This window comes from Pongo abelii, chromosome 11, assembly GCF_028885655.2.
Source record: "Pongo abelii isolate AG06213 chromosome 11, NHGRI_mPonAbe1-v2.0_pri, whole genome shotgun sequence".
Lineage (NCBI taxonomy): Eukaryota > Metazoa > Chordata > Mammalia > Primates > Hominidae > Pongo > Pongo abelii.
In genome coordinates this window covers 91,924,799-91,949,283 of record NC_071996.2, presented here as the reverse complement: position 1 = coordinate 91,949,283, position 24,485 = coordinate 91,924,799, and the positions used below count along the sequence as shown (strand labels likewise).

General features: G+C 33.1%; 1 protein-coding gene across 1 annotated transcript in view; it reads right to left on the bottom strand.

Annotated features, from left to right (window-relative positions):
• Positions 1–24,097, bottom strand: part of COL3A1 (collagen type III alpha 1 chain) — a 37,577-nt gene extending 13,480 nt beyond the window's left edge. The window contains exons 1-29 of the mRNA XM_024243227.3: positions 23,718–24,097; positions 13,527–13,729; positions 13,242–13,292; positions 12,711–12,824; positions 11,351–11,431; positions 10,365–10,418; positions 9,856–9,909; positions 9,033–9,086; positions 8,334–8,387; positions 8,123–8,176; positions 7,424–7,477; positions 6,950–6,994; positions 6,759–6,812; positions 6,256–6,300; positions 5,551–5,604; positions 5,159–5,257; positions 4,567–4,611; positions 4,317–4,415; positions 4,062–4,115; positions 3,824–3,931; positions 3,556–3,609; positions 2,877–2,975; positions 2,489–2,542; positions 2,196–2,294; positions 1,615–1,668; positions 1,444–1,497; positions 1,080–1,133; positions 517–570; positions 158–202 (exon numbers count right to left, since the gene is read on the bottom strand). Of these exons, the coding sequence (XP_024098995.1) occupies positions 158–202; positions 517–570; positions 1,080–1,133; positions 1,444–1,497; positions 1,615–1,668; positions 2,196–2,294; positions 2,489–2,542; positions 2,877–2,975; positions 3,556–3,609; positions 3,824–3,931; positions 4,062–4,115; positions 4,317–4,415; positions 4,567–4,611; positions 5,159–5,257; positions 5,551–5,604; positions 6,256–6,300; positions 6,759–6,812; positions 6,950–6,994; positions 7,424–7,477; positions 8,123–8,176; positions 8,334–8,387; positions 9,033–9,086; positions 9,856–9,909; positions 10,365–10,418; positions 11,351–11,431; positions 12,711–12,824; positions 13,242–13,292; positions 13,527–13,729; positions 23,718–23,796 (2,022 nt within the window). The 5' untranslated portion in view covers positions 23,797–24,097. The remainder of the gene's footprint in view (positions 1–157; positions 203–516; positions 571–1,079; positions 1,134–1,443; positions 1,498–1,614; positions 1,669–2,195; positions 2,295–2,488; positions 2,543–2,876; positions 2,976–3,555; positions 3,610–3,823; positions 3,932–4,061; positions 4,116–4,316; positions 4,416–4,566; positions 4,612–5,158; positions 5,258–5,550; positions 5,605–6,255; positions 6,301–6,758; positions 6,813–6,949; positions 6,995–7,423; positions 7,478–8,122; positions 8,177–8,333; positions 8,388–9,032; positions 9,087–9,855; positions 9,910–10,364; positions 10,419–11,350; positions 11,432–12,710; positions 12,825–13,241; positions 13,293–13,526; positions 13,730–23,717) is intronic.
• Between the last annotated feature and the right edge of the window lie 388 nt (positions 24,098–24,485).

Here is a 24,485-nt window from a genome sequence, read left to right as displayed (position 1 = left end):
TTCAAAATGTCTTGAATTTCTCTAAATGTACTTACCAAACATTTGCAATGATGCTCTTTTAAAGAAAGAGTATTTTGGCTTGATATACTAAAAATATACTACTAATCAATTGCTCTATAACATGTTGAAGAAGGCAGAGAATAAATTGAAATACTACCTTGCCTCCTGGAGCTCCAGGTGCACCGGCATCACCCTTTGGACCCTGGGAGATTGGCATTATATGATTAGGCCCATATCAGAATGCATTTTATTTAAATATAAGCAAAATACACATTTGTCATGTTGGCATACTGTATAATTTTTCAAATCTTGAAACTATGAACTCTCTATTTTATGGTAAAATTCAAACTCTATATAATAGTTATCTTTTAAATAATTTGTCTTTGTTTTGATAATATTTCAAAATGAAAAAATCTCAAATACCATGGCATAAGAAAATTAAGAAGTTAATAGTTGACAAACAATTAGTATGTATTCTTTTTGTTTCTGAGTTTTGAAAAATGAAACATAACTTACTGGTTCCCCAGGTTTTCCATTTTCTCCTGGAGGACCACCTGTACCAGGCAAGCCCTAGAAAGAATCATATTTGTAATAGGTAATTACCTCAAACATGGCTTATAGAAAAGCTTCTCATATGTACACGTTTTTGCAAGATATTAAAAAAAATTTCAGTGGTCTTTTAGGGGTAGAAACGTTGTGCCACTCAAAATCCATGTACACATATGTGATAATCATATCTTACAAATCCATGTTCATCTCTCTCTGTTCTGTCAATTGCTAACCATAAAAATGTGTTGACGAGCATGGCGGGATAGACTTGGCTATATGGATTTATATTATAATAAAAATAAGTATAAACAAATAGAATTATTTGAGTTTCATTAATTCTTTTAACTAACTTATTAATGTGCTCTGGAATGGACATGGAAGATATGCCTAACTATTAACACTGCCTAACATTTTATTTCCAGATGAAAGATGGACTCACAAGTTAAGCTTCAGATAAATTATAATCTATTAGGGACACAAAAAAATTCGACTGTCAGATATGCCATGACATTTAAATAACAAGTTCTTACTTGCAATCCCTGTGGACCAGGGGGTCCTGTGTCTCCTTTGTCGCCACCAGGCCCCTAGAAAAGTATAATGATACACTCTGTTATAAACATCCTTTTATATTTAGTCTACAGTATCCATTTCAACAGGCCTGTTGCTTAATTATAAAAGTAGTGATGTGAAGAAAGGGGAGGACCTGGACCCAAAGCACACATGTACGATCTAAACTCAATGCTAGCATTTAGCTAGATAACTAGGTCAGCAAGTTTCATCATTGCTTTGGTAGACTATAATAACATAGTGTCAGAGATTATGTAATTTTTGAAGCATTCTTCCTGCTCCACCTCCACCCTATTTTCATCTCCGATTTCATGTGAGTGAACTTACAGTAGGCCCTGGGGGTCCCTGAGGTCCAGTTTCACCATTCTTTCCAGGAGGACCCTAAAAACAAGAACAGTTAGGGAAGTAAAAATAATACAGATTACAGACAGAAGTCACAAGGTTGGAGATGAACGCATCTATTAGAAGGCTAGAAATAAATTGATGAATGCTACATACCTGAGGGCCAGGTCCTCCAGGGCCACCTCGTTCTCCATTCTTACCAGGAGCACCCTAAAGAAGAAGCGTATATATATATATACATATTTTTGAGACGGAGTCTTGCTCTATCGCCCAGGCTGGAGTACAGTCACGCAATCTTGGCTCACTGTAGCCTTTGCCCCCCAGGTTCCAGCAATTCTCTTGCCTCAGCCGCCTGGGTAGCTGGGATTACAGGCACACGCCACCACGCCTGGCTAATTTTTGTATTTTTAGTGGAGATAGGGTTTCACCATGTTGGCAAGGCTGGTCTCGAACTCCTGACCTCAGGTGATCTGCCTGTCTCGGCCTCCCAAAGTGCTGGGATTACAGGCATGAGCCAGCGCACCCGGCCTATCTCATATTTTTTATCTGCCTGCTCCATACACGCACATACAACCATAACCAATTATATATTTAGCTCCCTTCCTACATGCAATTTGATTTTCATATACTCCTCCATGCTTTGAAGAGGAGACTGAGTTTTGACCATTTCTATACTCCATATGGAAAATAAAAGCCTTCCAGTCATATTTATTGAAGAAATTAATGAAGGAACTCACATCATTTCCTTTAGGACCGGGGAAGCCCATGACACCGGGCTGACCTCGGGGACCAGATGGCCCAGGAGGACCTGGTCGACCACTTTCTCCTTGACTTCCCTAATAAGAAAAGAATTACATTAATAAAGTTTTGATAAAGATAAGATTAAAACATACTATATATTATATATATATATCTACATACATATATATATACACACACACACACACACACACACACTCTCAAGGATAGGCCAGCATATATATTCCATTTTAACTGGCCTTTTAAAATGAGATTTTAAAAATGTACATACGGGAGGCCCTGGTTTCCCATCACTTCCTGGTCCTCCTGGACTTCCGGGCATGCCCTGAAGTAAAGAAGTCAGTTGTTAGGTGATTTGAAATGAAATAATAAAAAATTACAACATATACTATTTGTATGATTTTTATATTTTCACTTACATGTGAAGCCTCAGATTTGTACATCTTTTATCCTGTCTATAAATTATCTAAGGCAAGTGTTCTATGTTCTCTTCTCCTTGAACTATCCCGGCTTAAGTTTACTTGAAAGAATTTTGTTTTGTTTGGGGCCTTACAAAATACATAATCTGATTGATTTAAGTTGCTTTTGATCTGTCTTCATTTGTCTTGCCTTTCTTCTGTCTAAATTAAAGTGTCATTCAAACAAATGTTTCTATGTACCCTCATTCCTGGACCTCCAGGGACACCATCTCTGCCAGGTTCTCCAGCTGCTCCTCTGGGCCCTGCAGGGCCTGGAGCACCACGCTCTCCAGCAGGACCCTAAGTAGTGAAAGAAATTTAAAAAAAATTAAAATAGCCTTCACTAACCTAGATAGCAACAATATTTTGGTTACAAATAGAGAACGTCATTTGAACTTTTAAAAAGGGTTTGTGTGTTGCTTGTATATGTAAAATCAGTTATCTTAGCTTTGATTGCCATATTGAAAAAATTTTGAAGCAACTGTGTGGACATCACATGCTTAATAGAACAGTACTCACTGTGCTTAAAAATATATGTGCATCTAAAATCAAATACCTTAATGATATGAAATCATATTTGGATTTAACTTTAGAGTTTTCAAAGACTTTTCAGGCATTTTAGTTTATTGTACTCTTGCAATGATGCTCAGATAAATGCTTTCCAATTAACAGATAAGTAAAGGATTCTCATAGAGGGTAAGTAAGTGGCTTTAGTTACAAAGCCAGGAAAGTGGTTGAACAGAGGATGCATTACATTAGGAAATTTTTTAACTCTAATTTATGTTTTTCAGATATTTAGGTTTCCATGAATGAGAAATTGTATAGAAGAACTACCTATTTGTGGTGCTAGCATTTAGGAACATAGAAACAAGTTATCTACCTTTTCTCCTGGGATGCCATTTGGTCCAGCAGGTCCTCGGAACCCAGGAGCACCCTGAAAATAATGAAAGACAAGTATTTCAGTCCAAAGGATTACAATTCTTTTTCAGAATTCTTGAGTGGCAAATATTTTTATGTCATAGAATGCTTTAAACAATGTTTTGCACTGAACACTCAACTTAAGAAAAATGGCTGTCTCACCCTGAAGGTAGTTTTATTTAGATGACAGTGATGCTGTTTTTCTTTTAGATGCCCCATGGAAAACATACCCTTTCTCCTGCAGCTCCTGGAAGCCCATTTGCACCAGGTTCTCCAGGTGATCCATCCTTGCCATCTTCGCCTTTAGCTCCTGGAACACCTGGAATACCAGCCTCACCCTGAAAAAAAAAAAAGATGGTAAAATAAAGAAATTATGACTGAATTTAGTTCAAAGTTTTTACCTGTTTACTTTCTAATTATGTTGCATTTTTTTCAAGAAATAACCAGATCTGTTGCAGTAAAACTTACGCGTTCACCACGTGGTCCGGGCTCTCCTTTGGCACCATTCTTACCAGGCTCACCCTAAAGTATAAGAAAGTCTTGGTTGAAAAACAGGGAGGATTCGACTAACAAATCATCACCAGTAACACATAACTCAGTTACAAGACAAGAGTGAAGTCAATATAAATTCAACTGAACAGGAGCAAAATTTTGCTATTAATTTTTTGTTGATGGAATTAAACTATACCTTTCAGTCAACAGAGAAAAAACAAGGCAACTTACTGCACCACCTCGCAGTCCAGGAGCACCATTAGCACCGGCTGGTCCTGGAGGACCCCGGGCTCCCATCAGTCCAGGAGCTCCAGGAATGCCAGCAGGACCCTAAGAACAAACCAAAGACATTATATTAGCCAAACTTGAATGTTCTTTTATGAATATCTCATTTAAATATCACAAATCTATTGTCATGCAAAATGCAAAAGAAGCCAGTAATGTGTGGATGAGATAAGGGTGAGGAGTGGGGACGGCTTACCATTTCGCCTTTACCACCAGGACTACCATTAATCCCAGGAGGTCCCTAAGTATACAAAAAACAGACAATGTATTAATAGTAATGCAAATAGTTCGTATATATTTGAAGTTGTTTGTGTGAAAATAAAGGTATTTGTAAGTGTTATGCTTTGTAGAGATTAAGTGAATCCTCCAACTACAACACAACATATGAAATGTAGTCAAAAGAATCATCATTTTTATCTAAATAAATTAGAGATAATATGTACTTGGTATAAATTATTAAATGATACATAAATAGAGATTTTGAATTTGGTTCTTCTCTGAATTTTTATGATTGGTGATTAGCTTGGGGCACATTCTTGAAAGCATCAGAAAACTATTCTGTCCTCTATTCTTTTATACAAACATAAAAAATCATGAATTCTGGAATAGTGCAAAAGTCAAAAACTATCATTTTTACTACTAATCAAATCAGTATGTGTCACAGGAGGATCATTTTATAGCACTAAGCAACAATTTTTTCCAAGTAATTTTCATTGATAGCCATATTGAAGCACATGCTTTCATGGAGTAAGTGTAGCAGCACTCTCCCTCTCAACTATGATACTTACAGGAGGACCTTGAGCACCAGCGTGTCCCTGAGGTCCAGGTTCTCCTCTTTGTCCAGGGGCACCATTTGAACCAGGAGACCCTGCAGGTCCAACTTCACCCTAACGGTAAAACATTAATCATAAAGGCAGAGAAAAATGTAACTATGTGTGTGATTGTGTTATCAGTTTCCTAGAAAGAGTCTGGGGAAAAAAAGAAGGCATCAGAAGAAATATCAAGATAGTTGAATACTAGGGACAACACCTCTTTTAGAATCAAGAATAGGGCTTTAAAGAATGTATAGATAAAAGCTATCCATTTGACTGATTAAAAAAATCAGTTGCAAGAAGCAATCTAATGCTTTTCTCTTGTCTCCGAGATATTTTTATACCCTTCTATAGAAACACATGTTTACCTTAGCACCAGGGGATCCAGGGAATCCGGCAGTTCCAGGAGGACCAGGAGGGCCCTGAAAAAATTAAATACAACTTCAAGAGCTCTTTTTCAACTACATGAAAGCTGACATACTAGTAAATAAGTAAGCACATATATAGTAAAGAAGATATTTATGCAGATAAAAATGATATTCATATTTTATGGATATTATGTAGAGAAACAATGTGATAAAATAAGAAGAGAGTGAAATCTTAAGTTAGAAATTCTTGGTTTCTCCCTACTTTGCCATGAATCCTGTGACATGGTGCAGGCTACTTTTCCCTGGGCTTTTGTACTCCAGTTTACAAAATGGAGGTAACATCTATTTTATCCATTTTGTAGGACCCTTTAAAGTGCATGTCTTACATAGGATATTAACTAACACTGGGAGCACCATTCAAATATTAACAGTTGGTCAAGCAGAATGAGTGTCAGAACCTAGATTTTGTTTATGAGCTCAGTGTTGGTTTTAATCACAGGTATATATACAATATTAAGTATTGGGGCTACAATATTTTTTCACTTTTTAAATTGTAAAAATGGTCAACAGAGATGCTAATGTGTATATTAGATATATACATATGCATATATGTATACCTAAGAGTATATATATATAATATTAAATAATCCACCATCCATAACTTCTCATTACCCTACGACAAGTAAGAGATAGAAAGTTACTTACTGGTTGACCATCACTGCCTCGAGCACCGTCATTACCCCGAGCACCCTAAAAAGAGAAGTTTTCATCAAATATATTTTTAATTCTGAATGGCTGGTCATGAGTAATATTTTGACTAAAATTCTGACTCAAGTGAGTTGAATTTTCTTCAAGTACATTAAAATCTGCTTAATAATTATATATTTTAAAGTCAATAATTACAATTCTGATATATACAGCAACAATCAAATGTAGAAGGATTGGAGTCTGTGTTTTCAGGACTGAATGCAGATCTAATGGCTCTAATGACATATGAAAAGTTAACACAAAAATTCTCAATAGAGATAATAATTGTAAAACAATTATTCATTTCCTTTTAACTATAGCCAAAGCTTTATCACAGTATCATTGAGTATAATTTTGTAGGAAGGTCTTTTTCCCACCATATTTCTACAGCCTGAAACTTTACTGAGACAAAAATCTGTCACTTTGGGTTGCAATTGTGTGATGTTAGCAGCAATACTCACTGCAGCCCCAGGAAGTCCTGGCCGTCCTCTCTCACCAGGAGCCCCTCTTGGACCCTACAGAGTAAAATTGAAATATGGTCTTACTCTAATCTTGACATGTGTAAGAACAGTTGGGGTGGGAGCAAAGCCAGTTTTAGGTAACAATGAGGTTAATAATAAAACTGAAAATTATACATAAGAAACATAATTACCATGGGTCCAGGAGCTCCATTTTCACCTGGAAGACCATTTTCACCCTAGATACATATAAAATATGTTACTATTTTATATAAGAGGAAGAAAATATTATGGATTTTTAAATACAGAATATTATGGAAAAGTTTATAGAGCCTAGAAAAAGCTATACATTTTAACAATATTAATTTTCTGTTAGTATTTTATTTACCAGAAATCTCAATTTCTGTATTTAAAAACTTAAAGACTAAAGTGAAGTAATTGATAAGTTATACTAAGGTGCTCAACTATTTCTAATCTAGACTCTTCCAGTTGTCATTTTTCATGGAAGCGTTAATAGAATATCTGAATTAGTTACCATTATTCATACCTAATAGGTAAAATTCAGGTAAATTTCAGAAAACAAGTTAAGGCTCACAATATGAATCTTAAATGTAGCTTTAATATTTAATGAATTTACTTATGAAAATATGATTTTTGTTGCGATTTACCTTTAATCCAGGAGCACCTGTTTCACCCTTTTCTCCATTTCGTCCATCGAAGCCCTAGGAAATGTATAAAAATAGCAAAATTATTAAAATCTGTTAATAATCTAGAGTGATTGATAAAGTTTACATGGTATTTTTCTAATTGGTCTTTATAACACTACTTGCAAAATTAGCTTAAATAATTTAAAACTTGTTTAAAGGGGTTGAAGATATTTCATACTGATTTTACAGCAGGAAAACATGAACTAACTAGAAAGTGCAATTTAATCTGATAAGAAAGTTGCCTTAACTATAGAGTAGCAAACATGAGTTTCATAGATTTTATTATAATTAAGTTGATAGGTTGTAGGCACAGTTGGTTGAATGTAAGAAATGTTTTGTATAGAATAAAGTTGTTCAACTCAATCTATAAATCATATTAAGTCAATAAAAAACATAATTCATAAAATGTTTTTATTTTTCTGATAGTGGTAGTAAGAAAACGATATTTTTCAAGAGTATTTTATACACTAGAAATCAACTCCTTTATTTTGCAAAAAATGACTAGTTTGGTCAACAAACAAATTTGGTAGACTTAAAAATATCAAATTAATTAATTGTCAGAATCATATTTTTTGGCACATAATTGTCCAGTAAAATTGGTTAGGCAAGTAAACATAGCCCAGTGGAATACCTTGTAAACAACTTAGAAACTCTACTTACTCTGTGTCCTTTCATACCAGGGAATCCAGGTATCCCAGCTGGACCTTTGATACCCTAAAAATAATGAATGAAAAAATATTAATGAACCTTCAAATAGAATCACAATCTAGTAGTAAAACACTTTCTGTTTTTAAGTTTAATTCCATTGAATTACATAATAGTTTTCAAGCTAAGATTATTCCAATTAATTTATTAGATGCTGAAGACTTACTGGAGGTCCAGGCAATCCTCGCTCTCCAGGTCGCCCGGGTCTACCTGATTCTCCCTAGGTAGAGAAATAAAGAATACGTAGTTGCTCATATATGAGAAAATACATTGTAGCCAATAAGCAAAATGGTTACTTTGCATTTTTCTCACAAAGGACTCATTAAAATGGTTACACAAAATGTATAGTTGAGATCAGCTGTCTTGGTAGAAGGCATGAGGAAGATCTTTCCCACTTTGATATAAGCTTATAAAGAGATAATGCAGGTGTTTCTAATCACTGAAATAACATAACCCAGTGAAAAGAATTTGCCATTGGAGATTAAAAGGGAAAGAAGGAATGCCATTGAATTGAAGGTATCTATAACTTCTCAAGTTCATTAAATAGTGGTATCAATTTCATCATTACAAGAGGCAAGCAGAGACACCTATTTCTCCTCCAGTTAAATGATATATTCAATGGATGAGTCTTCTCAGCAGTCAAAAGGCACTTTAAGGATTTTATTTTGGAATCCAACAAATGATATATACAGGTACACAAATACTGTATAGCTACTCAAAGATTAGTATTAACTAAAATGTTGTTAAGACAACAATATTTTGAATAACATTTTTTTTCTTCTGGGATTCTGACATAAAGCATATACTGTTTAGAATACACCAAGTTAAATTTTGCTGTATTCTTATTTAACTTTTAAAAACTTACATCTTTTCCAGCAGGACCAGATGGACCCATAGCACCAGGAGGTCCTGGAGGGCCCTGAAAATAAGGAAGTAAAAAATGAATAGATTTGTAAGTTTTTCTGTTACAATTTATTATTACACAGTGTATGTATTCCTGGAAGGAACCTCCTTTTAGAAAATACTTTTAATGTTTCTGATAATGAAAATGATACTTACTGAGTTAATATTATACCTCTATTATATCAACTTACTGTTAATAAAAATTAAAAGCAGCATATATCTGTATTTTATATTACATGTGTGTATTTATAAATCCAAATGCATTTCTACACATTTAGGAATATTAAATATATCTAAATATAAAGGTATTTCTAAATTTCATGTAATGTTGTATTTAAACTATTTTACTTGCTTATTTACAGAGCATATCCTTCTAAAGGACTCTCTAAGATTATGTTTATTTCTACTGTCTAAGATATATGTATATGTATATTTACATATGTAAACATATATAACTATATTTATCAGTAGATTAGATATAAGAGTGAACTGAGTGGTTACAGAAAAATGAAATCTATATTTAATATATACAAAATTTTTATCAGCTCTGGGAAGTGGACTATTTTGATGGCTAATGATGAGGGAATTCCTTTATTAACTAGTGTCTCTACGATAGCTAACAATTGAAAGAGTCCAAAAGACTCAATAAAATGCTATTTGTTATTTACAAATTTAAAGGTAAATTTAATCTTCATTCTGTAAATACCTATACTTGTTTTAGAAAACAAAGGTAGGTTCCATATAGAATTATCAACTTATTAAATATAAATTTAATTGTTACTTACTGCAGGACCAGCTTGCCCAGGTTCACCAGGGGGTCCTTGGTATCCTGGAGATCCCTAGTGAGTAGAATATGTAAATATTTTTAAAGTAACAAAATCTTCATATAATTCATTTACATCTTGACAGTAAGAAATCAGGATTGTGAATGTAATCAGCAAATTTTACTCCAGTTTATAAATATTGAGACCAAATTTTTTTTAGATCAGAATGAAGTTAATGTATTTCATTCCATTCATTGCAATCCATCGAAACTGAATGGTTTTGAACTAAAAGCCATATTACATGCAAATTAATGTGGTTTAATTTTACCAAGATTTCAACTGCTAATAACTGTTGGTGGAAAGGAATTAAATATGGAATTCCATCTTTGAAGCCTTAATCAGTTTCTTGGTTATGATTTCTCTAGTTAACTGGGATTATGCATGCTGGAATGGCTGAATTACAGCAGAATATATATTAATTTGATTTTTCTAAAAATGAAGAAGAAAACACCACTAATGGCTATACTTACAGGGGAACCAGGATGACCAGATGTACCAGGGGGACCGGGAGGGCCTGGGGGGCCCTGGCATGTGAATTTGAATGAAAAACAAAATAAATGAATGCAAAATACACTTTATCCATGCTTCAAAGCAATGACACTCGCATTGTTAAAACTATGAACAACTATATCTAATCTTTTGATAATTTTTTGATAACTGTTCATGAGATCTATAATGAAGATCTTAGCAAGCAAACATGAAATTCTCACAGATTCTATATAAATTATTAATAAATGTTATAAAATGTTGTCCTGAACTCTTAAGGAAGGGAATTAAAAATCTGGAAAAATTAGTACATAATGCTATGAAAATCCCTGCAATGTCAGGGTTATATTGCACTGGTGAAGACGCAATTTCTCGCTTGGCAGCCAAATTCAGTGCAGAAAAACATTTATTGGCACACTACAAATCCTATAATCAAGTATCTAAAATAATAATGTAAATCAACCCTAAAGCCCATAATTGTGTTGATATATCTATCACAGAGTTAATTGACATAGAGATTTATATGATCATGCAAGAATCATCATACATAGGACAATTGATTTATCATTGTTCAGAAATACAGATTAAACTAGAAAACCTTCAGCGTGCTGAAAACAGTATGCTTCAGTTTTGTAACATGCTGTTTCTAAATACTGATAGTAAATTTATAAAACATTAGTTTGTATATTTCCATTTTCTCTCATAAACACTTTTCTGAGATGTTAATAAGTGTTGACTTTGGTTTTTGTTTTTTAGTAAAAATTTATATGTGACTAAAAATAGGTTTAATAATATGAATGAGATAGAAAGAACATGATAATGCTACCATTTTCTTTTCCAATCTTAGTAGGAGTAAACTGTTTTGTACAATTCCATAAAAATACCGAATTCCTAGAAGAGCAACCATTCAAGATTTTACAAACTGGAAAGATAATAAAGCTCTAAAATGCTGAGAAACATTTGTACATACAGCTGGTCCAGGATAGCCACCGAGTCCTCCTACTGCTACTCCAGACTTGACATCATATGAATCATACTGGGGAGAATAGTTCTGTGGCAAGGAGACAAATAGATATGATCATTTTAATAGACAGTTCATAATTCTTTTAAAAAGCATTTAGAAGTGCATGCAACATCTACTATCTACTGATAGGTTTTTGTGTGCCAAAAGATGTGGTATGTATTCACTAATTATCTTGTTTATCCTGTCTTTCTGTAGATTTAGACATTAGATATCCTACAGAAGCATTTTCTTGTGGGATGCACAAATCTTTCCACTGTGTTCAATGTTAGTTCCCCCCAATTTTTCCTATTATGTGCTTACTTAAGCTATTATTTCTAAGCAGTATCTACATCATTACAAACATAGGATCATAGGCTGTTTGAGGCCAAAAGAGTCTCAAGATCATATAATACACCTTCTCATTTTGAGCAAAAAAATGAAGTCAAATTATTTTTCCAACACTTAATGATACAAGTAAAATTCATATCCCCTGGATTCTGGTTAATATGACTAAAAGATTCACTCAAAAATAAACATCTCCATAGAAAGTAAACCAAAAAATAGTAGAAAGGCTCATATGCTTATTGGATTTCTTTGAAGCTTTTTTTAAATTCTAAGTTCTAGATCTAGAGTCAGGTTCTATTTGGTTACTAGAATAAGAATAACTTAGACAATATACTTTGGTTCTTGTTGAATTGCTTTTTGAAATGCACTTTTTAACCTCACAAAAATTTGTGTAATATATTTTCTTATTTCACCTAATTCCATGCAACAGAAATTTTGTCATATTTATTTGTTTGGTTGTTTTACATGCAGATTTATTTGGTTGCCGTGCTTCAGGAGAAGCAAGATGTGCTCTGAAGTATTAGCAAGAGCAGTTTCATAGGCAGAAATAATCCTGTTCAACAGGAATACTCACAGTTCTTCAACTTCTTTTTGTCTAAACTTTTAGAGGCTTTGACATTGGTATTAGTAGGAGAATAAAGTATAGATACAGTACTAACTAAATTATTTAGGTTAATTTTTTTTGTAAGTTCATAGTTCACTTCTTAAACATAATGCGTATGCTATATATCTGCTGAGAAATTAGCAAATTTTCCAAGGATATAGTAGCAATGACATTAGCATTATGAGGAAGAATGAATACTCATAAAGTACTTAGAATAGTGCCTAATACATAGAAGCACTAAATAAGGATTTATTAAATACATAGAATCAGAGAACAGATACAAAGAACTCATAATAGTGAGATGTAATATCGAGTAAAGAAAGAAGATGAACTAGATAGTTTTAAGAGGGAATTTTTTAAGTACCGTAATTGTTATACCTGAGGACCAGTAGGGCATGATTCACAGATTCCAGGGGGGCCAGGAGAACCAGGGGAACCTGGTTGTCCTGGAATACCAGGGTCACCATTTCTCCCAGGAATACCAGGAGGGCCCTAAAAAAAGAGATAAAAATAAATTAAATAGTGAAAAATCCTTGTGATTCAGAATCATTATCAGATTGTTGTTTCTCCACTTTATAATATTAGGAAACAATATAAGTAATATATTTTCTTTATAACACATACTTTTTAATCAAAATCCTGTGACTAATTTAAGTATAATGTATTCCTTTGTATATTGACCTACACATTTTCTTTAAACTGATCATGGGGTGAACACATAATATGAAGTTTGGGAAATTGAAATCTTTACATGTACAATTATGGATTCTCAGTCTGTTGTTTGGTGCCATTATTCAAATATGTGGTAATAAAGAGAATGTATGATGAAAGTTCAAATCTAGAAAAAGCAAACTCTTACTAGAATTACCATTAGTATTAATTTCATTCTACTGAAGAATGTTTACTTACTGGATCTCCCTTGGGGCCTTGAGGTCCTTGACCATTAGGAGGGCGAGTAGGCTAATAAATGGAAAAGAAACAAGTTAAACAAGACATAGAATTTGCATATTATTCATTAGCCCAGATTCTAACCAATCCTTATCTTTAAATTGAAACGTCCACTTTTTACTTGTAATGCAAACATGGCTATTTGATGAACATGACTTTCATTCCCTTTTAGGCTCCTATGATATAGGAACTAATCATGTGTCTAAATATGAATATTGAAGATGTACAGTTTATCTTTAAACTCACAGCAGTTGGAGGCTGTGGGCAAACAGCACAACATTCTCCAAATGGAATTTCTGGATTGGGGCAGTCTAATTCTTGATCGTCACATATTATGTCGTCGCAGAGAACGGATCCTGAGTCACAGACACATATTTGGCATGGTTCTGGCTTCCAGACATCTCTATCCGCATAGGACTGACCAAGATGGGAACATCCTCCTTCAACAGCTGAAAAACAAGTTAGATGACATGAAGTTTCCTTAGGTTTTGCTGAAATGTGATTTTTTTTACTCTGTCAGGACTATTAACAATAGCCAAAGTTGAAAAGGTTTGAAACAAATAATTTCTTCCTTTCATTAGAAAATTATACTTGTCCTATGTAATTTGCTAAGTAGCAAGAAATTAATTAAAATATATCTGCTTATTAACATAAAATCGGCACACCATAGTCAATTTTCCTTAAGACCAACAGGTATTTTAATTTCATTTATAGTAAGAATTAACATCAATGTATATCACAGAGCATTTAAACATTTATTTATTAAAGGCAAAATTGAAAATAAGTTTTTCTACCCAATTGCTATTCTTTGCCCTAACAGCAGATGGGAGCATTAAACTAAAAAGATGATTTTGTCACTAACTCTGAAGACTTTCTGGATTTTATTAACCTAGTTGAGAAATTCAGGGGAAAACTGTGCTAATCTTGGCAGCATAAAACTCTACCAGATTTTCCTGGGAAAGTTTTAACAGAACTTATTGTGTGTATTGAATGTCACTGTTAGCTCTATTTGGCATTAGTAGCTCAACATGATATGACATAATATATTGTATATCCCATATGGATGTAAAGACATTTCCAAATCACCAAAAAGAAAAGAAAAAGATGTTTTTAAAATAAATATTGGCAAGGAATAAGTAAAAATAATAGGGAAAATATGAATCATATCCATCTGTATTTGTGGCTTAAAATGGTAAAAAAATTGCTTCAACCAAAATTTTAGACTTGCTTCATAATTATATATAAGGTACTGAAATTTCAGCAGCTATTAACTATGAATCAGCTTAGGAATTGCCAAAACAAAACCTGGTCTCAATTCTTAAAGCATTAGCTGTGTATTGTGGTTAAATACCACTTTAGTTCTTGACAATTAATATGAGAGTTTGCCAGTAATTGAGTAAATAAATAATAAGTTTCTAAGCATCTGCAAAAATTTTTGCAAACAACAAATGATGTACTGTTCAGTAATTTATATTTCTGTGAGACGGTGAAATTTTTATTTTCTCAAAGCCAGGATACTTAAAATGTCTACTGAAAGAGGCCTGCTTCCGAGTAGGCAAGTAGTTCAAAATTAGTTTTTGCTGCCTAGTGGTCAAGAGGCCTTTTAGTGGTCCTAAGATTTTTCCATCTGGGCACTACATGCAGCCACAAAAAATTACCTTTTCAAGTTCTTGTTTCTATATCATCTCTCTGTCTAGGGTAATAATAATTTAGGTTTGTATTTAAATGAGTTGAAATGTTTAGCTGATTTAGTAAATGTTCACCAAAAAGAATTTCAAAACCTAGACTCTAGACTGAAATTGCTTCCCCATCTCATTTCCGTTTATGTGTTCTGATACAAATTTAATGATATTGTACAACACACTTGATCTATTCGAGAAGTTTTAAAAATCCATTCTTTCTTCACGTTACAATTTCTCAATGTAGTTTACAGCTAATGAAGGAAAACTTCATTTTTTAATTGTAATTTTAAGTAGGCAAATAATTTGTTTATTTAGAAAAGTTATTCTAATTCCTCCCCTATGTTTGAAACACATATATGAGAACATGGGATATATTTTCTATATACATTTCCTAAGCTTTTAAAGGAATATTTCTTAGTTCTTAGTGAATATAAAAGCTGAATACCAAAATGCTTATCTCAGTGGAAATGAAGTAGGCCTATTTGAATGGTGTTATGGAAAATATATTTAAGAGAAGAGCAAACAGTCATTTACACATTGGTGTGAAGAGTAATAACATAGGTGAGTCTATGTGTTAAACTCATTTTGTTCTCTAGACAGAACTGGCGTCTTATATTTAAGTACTAAGTTCGCCAGTTTGCAGAAAAGGTCCAAAAATTTGGGGTTGGAAGATTCTGCAGTAAAATTACATGGAACACTGTAATTACATTGGTTCTTTTTCTCAGAATGAACCACTTAAAAATTTTCTCCAAATCAACTTTATATGAAATGTTCCTACAGATTAGTTTCAGCTCAAGATTTTCCCATTAATAATGTGTATTTTAAGCCACCCAGATCCATCCTCACAAACATTGTTAGATTGTACGGATGATTATTTTAGCTCTTTGCCTCTGGATCAGGAATATCTTTTCACACTTAATGTAGCATATGGATTATGAAAAACAGCTATTGAATACTAAGGGCATATTAAAGACAAATGAAGATAATAGTTAAAGCTAGGCTCAAACATTTCCTATTTTAAGTATCTTTTATATGTTCTTGATCTGCCAGGAAATTAACATAAGTACTTTTCCCTCCTGTGTATTCATCCTCCTATGTTTATGTCTCATTAAGGGTGTCCTCACATCATTAGAAATATAGTACTTTCCATTTGTTCTGCTAATTATTAAATAAATGAGCACAATATTGACTTATTAAAATTGTAAATGAGTTTGTTAAAATTGGGTTAAATGCAATGTTATAAATATTAACGTTGTTATTTGCCTTATTGTTTCCAAATTTTATTAGAAACATATTATAGTACTTTTTAAAACACAGAGGCCTCAATATAAAGATTATTCTAGTGCAATTTAAAAAATTATCATGTTCTTAAAATAATTTTTTCTTCTCACCTGCACATGACAGTCAACATGGTGCACACATGTTTTGTTTTACTTTAGAAAGTCATATTGTTTTAAGTAAAAAAAAGAGAGTTGGAATGTTCAAAAAATAAGAATTAATGCAACTTTGTTTATTGCCATAACTTATTTCACATCCACTTGAAATAAATTTGGCTCTCCTGAAAAGTCAGTTCCTGTAAAAACTTGTGGCTGAAATTAGCCCTTTCTCTGTTTTTCTATCTTAGTTACCTTTGCTGAAAAAAATAGTTTTGTATAGCTTCCTTTATTATTCCATGCATGACAAAATATAGTTAGCAATATATTCTACTGAAAGTTAAACCTCTTAGACTGATGTTTCATGGACCTTCATTTAATACCTAGTAATATGTGCGAAAATCATGACAAAGTCAAGGAAAAGAATGTTTTGTTTCTAGAGGAATAAAAATGCTCTAGTTAGCCATTTGCAACATTTAGAAATAGAATAGAAAATGGGATTTAGAAGTAAGTCATCTCATGTTATTCTCTTCATTTCTTAGATATCTGTATTCAGAGTAGCTTTGGTTAAAAAATAAGTTAATTTTTTCCAAAAATATTAAATAAAAGGCAAATAATTTCATTTTACTATTGGAAAGTAATGGACTTTCCAATTACTTCCATTATTTTAGTTGCTTAAACTAAATCTCTCTGTTCCAATTTATAATTAATTTTAAATTCCATCTCCCATGTCATTTGGTGTTTCTCTTCCTTACTACAAGTACAATTCTGAAAGGAATTTACTTGTGATCACACAAGCAATGTATTAAACTCAATCATCTCCTTGCTGGGATCTATCATATAAAACGTATTGAAGCTAACACATGTCTTAAACCACTCTTAGCTGCTTCTTTCCTAGTTTTCTATTTTGGAATTTTAGAAAAGAATAAAGCCATATTTTTAGATGTGCATAAAGCTTACTATTTTGTGATTTTTTTGTTTCCATTCTTCATGTTAAATCATGCTGACTTGAAGAAATCATATTGTTTGGACAAAAAATGAATGTTATGTTTGTCTTAATACTATTTTTAGAGCAATAATATTATTCCCTAAAGCACCTAATTAAATTAGTTAATTTGGCTTGAATGAAAAGTGAGTATTTTTTCCTTTTCTTACTAAATCCTTATCTGGGAAAAGATGTTGTATAATCTGAAAATCTAAGAATCACAGATATGATATATAAACTATTGTAATTATTTTCATTACTTTAGAAAGCTGTATATTTTGTACGTGTGGATATTTGGCATTCACATAGTTTCCAATTGAAATATGTTTGGTTTGCCTTTTAAGTGATACTGTTTGGAAAACATAAATTTTAATAAAATATTTTTTCTGCTGCTTATGTATTTATCAGAGTATCTTAAAATATGTTAGATTACTTAACAAAAAGGACTCTGAAGAAAGTATCTGTAGACATTCTAGGTGAATAATTTTAATTTAAAAGCACCGTTTTGCATAGAAAATAAGATTTTATTTATTCTTGCTACCTCCAGGAAAAATATGGATGAATTATCATTTGTAGATACTTTCTTGTTTCATATTTTATAGATATATGATTTTTCAATCTCCAGTTAGAAATGTCCTTTAAGTTGATTAATATTTTATCCTGTTAAAAATAATTAGATACTTAGAAAATTTTAAGTATCATATATCTAACCACCAGCAATTGCATATATAATAAAATCTGCTTAGTGTCAAATTATGAACACATTGAAGAGAATATATTCTACTTGCCTTATTACATTAGGCAAACAACTTTAAATTGCATAGTCCTATAAATAAAATTTTACATTTCACCATCCTTATCACTAAGTTACCAAGTACTTTAATTTCTTCCTTAGAGTAATTTTATTTGCCAGCTTTAGTAAAACTAGTGCTATAGTACCTCCTATCTTGTAGGCACTGCTCTGAGTAGTTTGAATATCTATTTTGCTTTATACTCCCAAAGGCCTTATGAGCTTAGAGCTGTCATAATCCTAATTTTACAGATGAGGAATCTTAACCACAGAAACATTAAGTAATTTTCCCAAGGTTACACAGTCAGGGTAAAAAAGAAGATCTGAGTGTAAGAAGGCTTTCTGTAAATTTGATACTCTTAATTACTGCATTCTGTTTTCTTTCTGCTATTTCAAAACTGAGTGCGATTGAAGAAGCCAACTCCAAAGCTCTGTCCCATATCATTTTTTATCCCTGCAAGGTTAAAATCTGAATCTAGATAGGTATATTTTTAAGGAGAACAGTTCTCTGCAAAATATTTTTCTATCTGGCCTCAAAACAGGAAGATGCCATCTGGAGTTAAATTCTCCTGTTTATTTTCTCTTGACCTTATGAAGAAGGGTTATATCTCTAAAGCTACCCTGATGACATCCAGACCACCAACAGAATAAATGTGTGACTCAGAAACCCTGCATACATTTTGCCATATACAGAAAAGTAGGGTTCTAACAACAATAGTACCAGACAGAAAAGACTTCTGCATCCAATGCAAAAATATGTTTAAGATGTCTCATTAACACACTGTTTTTCAGAAAATATAGTTACCAAATGATTCATGTTAATACACATCTAAGTTCATCAGAAGTTTTCACTGAATGAAACTGGAATGTTATGAACATGCTATGCAACTCCGAAGAGTATTTCTGTGATTTTAATTTACTTGAGAAATACAGTCTCTGTCATCCTCCACACAAAATACTACAGAAAAACAGTTTCAGAAAAATATATGCCATTTTGCTGAAGCAGTACTTTCTTAATACTAGAATTCAAGGGAAATTTAACTTTTAATAATTTCTGGATCTTTTCTCTTTGATGTTTACATCTTTTGGGCATTTTGACGCGTCCTATTTCAACGTTTCATTTTGTTCATTAAGACTACATTTTAAACAGCAGTGCTTGACCTCAGTCATGGAAAAAAACAAGGGTTTTATTAGTTAATCTGAAAGGAATCCACTTCTGCTGTGTTTTCATTAGACACAGACTGAAACTCTGGTGGTTAATGTAACTCCCCCAACTGCAGTTCACAAATGATTTATGTAAGAATAGCTATCTCATTTTTTCCGTTGTCGTCTTGACATGAAACAGGCAAAGTTTCCCCTTTGAAAAGTCTGGAGAGTTTTTTTTACACTGTATGACCTTTTTTTTTTTTTTTTTTTGAGTGTGGAAACAATGGGATTGAGCTTTTATCTTAGGGAAAACTTTTACAAGAAACAGTTCACTGAGAGGATTCCAGAAAGTTATTGTAGACCTGGAAACTTTACAACTGTTCCTCATGTCCAGCAAAAGCAATAACATCTTTCATCTTTAAAGCTTTAATTCTTAAGCAATCTACTTTAATCACTTCAAGGCGGTGATATCATTAGATGTTACAAAATTAAAGAGCTGGGCTACATAATTTTTGGGACTCTGCACCAAAGAAGCCATTCACAATGGAAACTGTGGAGTTTCAGTAGATGGCACTCTTTTCTCTGAGTGACAACTCAAGGTCCAGCATGTGACTGTAGATGTAGAACAGGGGCTTTCCTGAGGAGCTGTCCTTTAGCCTCAACTATAATCCTGGTAAACTCACAGCCAATCATTCTTGGTTTTTAAAAAGAAGCCTGTAGATAAGACATCAATCCAGGAATCTGAATTAGTTAAGAGGCATTTAATCACAGTCTTTCCTTCTTTCCCAGAATTGTTCCAGTGGCTTTGCTTTCTTTTCTTATAATGCTGAAATGTTTAATTCCAGAATTTAATAAAAATACCTTTTTATGTGTAGGCCTTTAGATCACTTAAAGAGTATTCAACCTCAGATGGATCTAAAGGCCTATACATAAATAGGTATTTTTGAAAATCCAAATTTTTCAAAGCTCTAGTATTACCTGAGCATTTTCCCTCCCTAGAAAAAAAGCTCAGTTAAGTAAATACAGGGTATCATGGATAAAAAACACAAAGTGTTATATTATAATACTTTATTTACTCACACAGAACTGGTGATAATTTCTTTTAAAATGATAAGATCCTGAGCTTCTGGGGTTTAAAAAAATAAATGTACTACTCTCTATAAAATTGAATATTAAACAGAAAAATACCTATCATTTTTTCACCTTTAGAAATGCATTATTAGCTCATGTACTTTCTAGGACAATGTATAATTTTTTAGTATCTCCTTTCAATGGCAAATAGTTACAAAACTAAGAAAATTCAAATATTCTGATTTTAACATGTGTTCTATAATTATCTAAGACTTAACAGAATATTGGTCCTAGCCTTGACTCTGTCATTTTCTAGTTTTGTAATCTCAAATAAAGCACTGATCCATGTTAGGTGACTGACACTGAGATATGTGAGCAACTATGCATCCTCTCCTCTTAAAAGTGCAATTGTTCCTAAATTTATGTAACCTTTTCCTGTTAGTTCAGTGTGTTTAATTGTAGGGACAAACATAAACCAGAAAACTTGAATGTTACCTGAGCAAGTTACAAATTCCCTCTTAAAGCATAATGAAAAAAATACACTCTCATGACGTCTAATAAGAAACCGATTCTCTGAGTCCATTTACAGTTTTAAAATTCTAAAACAACTAGAGGCCCACAGTTTATTTTACTGGAATTATCACTGTAGCAAAATATAGAAACTCAAACATTAGTACACATTTAATTAAAATAAAGTTTCTGTTTCTGCCCTAATGGAGCAGTATTACTTAGTAACAGCTGTCTATAATCTATCTAGCAATTAAGCAGTGAATAAAATACTTATGTCAAATAAGGACTTCATCAGAGACACGAAAAACATATTTAAACAATAGTCATATGTGGAATTTTTTAAGTGGCCGTAACATTTAAGCTAATTTCCAAAAAGACTCTGAATATTGTTACCATTGTGTTTTTGTGTCAGTATATGTGTTTGCAATATTTATCCGTAACATACTAATTTCCTTAGGAAAGCAGTGTTAACATTTAAAATTCACGCATATGATTTTTTTAAAGCTCATTATAAACTACCGAAGCCAGCTATGTAACATTAATATTGGCATTCGTTATGTAAATGGTAACCTGGCTTGTCAGCCACTAGGTGACACATCTTTGCACTTAAAATTTGGCATGTTTATAAACTACAGGAAATATAAAACAGACCATGTTTCTCCATTGGTGGAATAAAACACATGAATTAAATACAGTTTTCACAAATTTGTAAGAAGACCAAAATTCTTTTTGAGGATTTGTTTGTATCCAGAAAATGCCTGTGAGTGAACTAGAAGTGAGTGTTCATTAGAGCTGTGTCGTCTCTGAAGTTATGAGGGCATAGATAAGAAACCCTACCCCAGAACTTTATGACAGCTCTCAGTGTGTTGTATATTCAGATACCCCCTGTAACTTTTCCCAAGCTTATCTAATAGCAGAATTTTCTTATAAAACCCATAGGGAACATAAGATGTACTGTCTTAAGTCACTTAAACTTTTATTTATGACAAAAAAATAGGCTGAACAGTTCTCTTTCAACTCTTTTTGAGCTTAAGAACGCACAAACACATATCAGCAAAATTTTATACTTTTGATTATTTTTTGCATCTAAAGAGAAAGAGGGAAATAAACAGAACTTAATGTGATGTCAAGGTACTGTAAGTGTCAAACACTCCCCCTCTAAAGTTGGATTGGGAAGAAAAATAGCCACAGTGCTTATAAAAAGCTTGCAACCACTAGGCAACTACAAATATGTTGCAATTTTTTGAGCTAAAACCCCAAAGTTTGTAGTCTTTTCAATAAATGGTTGGTGGGGGATAGTAGTCATTTGGTATTCTAAGAAAGGAGTGTGAGTTGTAGCATCTCCTGGGAAGAGCAGGATAGGGAGGAAAAGGGGAGAGGAATAAGAAAGGAAGAAGGATTGAGAGTTCAGGGGGAAAAAAAGGGTGAGGAGGCAAGGAAAGAGAGTACTAAAAAAAGAAATGGAGGCATAAGGAGGCTACATGGGGAGTAGGGCGGGAGTAACAGGCAGGGAAGACAGAGGAGGAGAGAGGAGTAGAGATGGGCTTGCCTAGGAAGGGGTGGGGTGACGAGTGGAGAGAAGTCTAAAGGAGCCAAAAGGGGTGGAGAGAGATAAGGAGGAGGGCAAAGGGAAGGAGAGGAGGGGTAAGGGGGAGAGGAAATTAAGGGAACAAGGAATATGGGTGTTTCTTTTCTTTTGTGTCCATGGGCTGAATATAACTGAAGACATTTCATTGTATATCTACCCCTCCCCTCATACACACATTTACATGTATTACCTATGAGGACAACAAATACATTTGATATTACAAACAAAAACCAAATTTTCACGCAATGTCCATTGCAAAATCTATATGTTTAAATGTAACCATGTTTAGTCATGTGCAATAAAAATTGTCTAATAATTTCTCCTAGCTATCTTTACATTTAGCACTTAAATATTTATTTCTATGGAAGTTTGTATTCCAATTTGTTCAGCATTTTCATGACTACGGTAAATAAAAGAATATTCTCATATAAATAATGAGACAAATGTGTTTTTCAGGGCAATTAGAATATGAAAAACATTACATGCAATTATTAGAAAATATAGCAAAACAGCTTTCTGAAGTCAAACAGTACTAATATCTTTACCTTGTTTGCAGCAAAGTCAAACCTCCTGTTAAAACATTTTAAAAAATATTTTCTTCATTAATGCGAATGTGGTTAAAATGTAGAATATGTGGAAAATATTAGTCCCTTAATATCAAGCTATTAGAAAAGATGAATTAATCAATCATTCTTGAAACAAAATAAAAACAGAAATAATAAAATATTTTAGCAGTTTGATCCCTTTGAAGAATGTTTATAGGTATCTTGTAGCCATTTTATAGAAATATATTCAATGATTCTGATAATGCATAGAACCTTCCTTTAGACTGTTCTTAATCCATGATATTTGAAATGCATTCTTATTCAGAAAACAATGCTCAATATTCTAACCTTACAAAGAATCCAGCAGACAAAGAGGAACACAAAATTATTGCAACAGACCAATAACTTCCAGACTGCCTGGGGAAGTATTCCAAGATGTTAACAATCCAGGAAGGAAAAATTTTAAAGCCATTTTAAAAAGTTCCCAGTGCCTTTAACATGAAAACAAGTTAGTACAAGAACATCTTATCTTAAACAACCACAGAACTCTTAAAAACACACATAATGCTATTATTTTTCAAGTAATGTAAAAAGCACAGCCATGGTCAGTTTAACGTTTCACAATTTGGAGCTTATAGAGGGAATTATCTTTAATCAGGCAGCTGATTTTCCCCTTTACACTCCTCTTTGTGAGGAGAAGAAAAGACAAAAATTCCATAAAGTTTCTTGAAATCAGTACCTACTCACCTTCCTGTTGTGCCAAAATAATAGTGGGATGAAGTAGAGCAAGAAGTAGCCAGCTCCCCTTTTGCACAAAGCTCATCATGTCTAAATATCAGACATGAGACTCTTTGTGCAAAAAGGAGAAAAGAAAAGCAGTTCAAAGTAGCACCATCAAGTTGTTCCCTGCCCTTCAGCACCGGGCCCGTCATAAAACTCAGCCACTGAGATTCCTTTGCTTTGGCCTTAAATAGGAAAAAGTTTGGCTTCCCTCACTTTCCAGCCCCTTTCTGAAATATGAGAGCCGCACCCATCCCCTCAGCAGTAAAAGAAATGATAAATATTTCTTTTTCCCTTATAGAAGACACAACCCACAGTAAGAAAGAGAGCACATCTGGAGTTTGTATGCATCTGCTTATGTAAAAGTTTTTTACATATTTCAGTCTTACATATATGTTTGTATAACTTAGGAACATATAGAAATGCTCTGCCTTGTTTTAATACATACAGTGTAAATGCATATATTTTTATTTCCCCTTATAAAGTTAACAACTGCATAATTTTGAAAAACTGCTTGATGCCCATTTATCTAGTATGTCTAATTTGCAGACCTGATCTTCCTAGAAGATTTTTATGTTGGGATTTTGCCAGAAGTAATCCTAACTCAATTTAAATAGGGGACTGTAAGAGACTGACTGAAAGAAAAGCCAGCGTATGCCCCTTCGACTCATCCACCCACCCTGGGTCCTAGAAGTTAAGTTTCAGGCAAATGTCAAAAGACAAAGTATTTAAGCA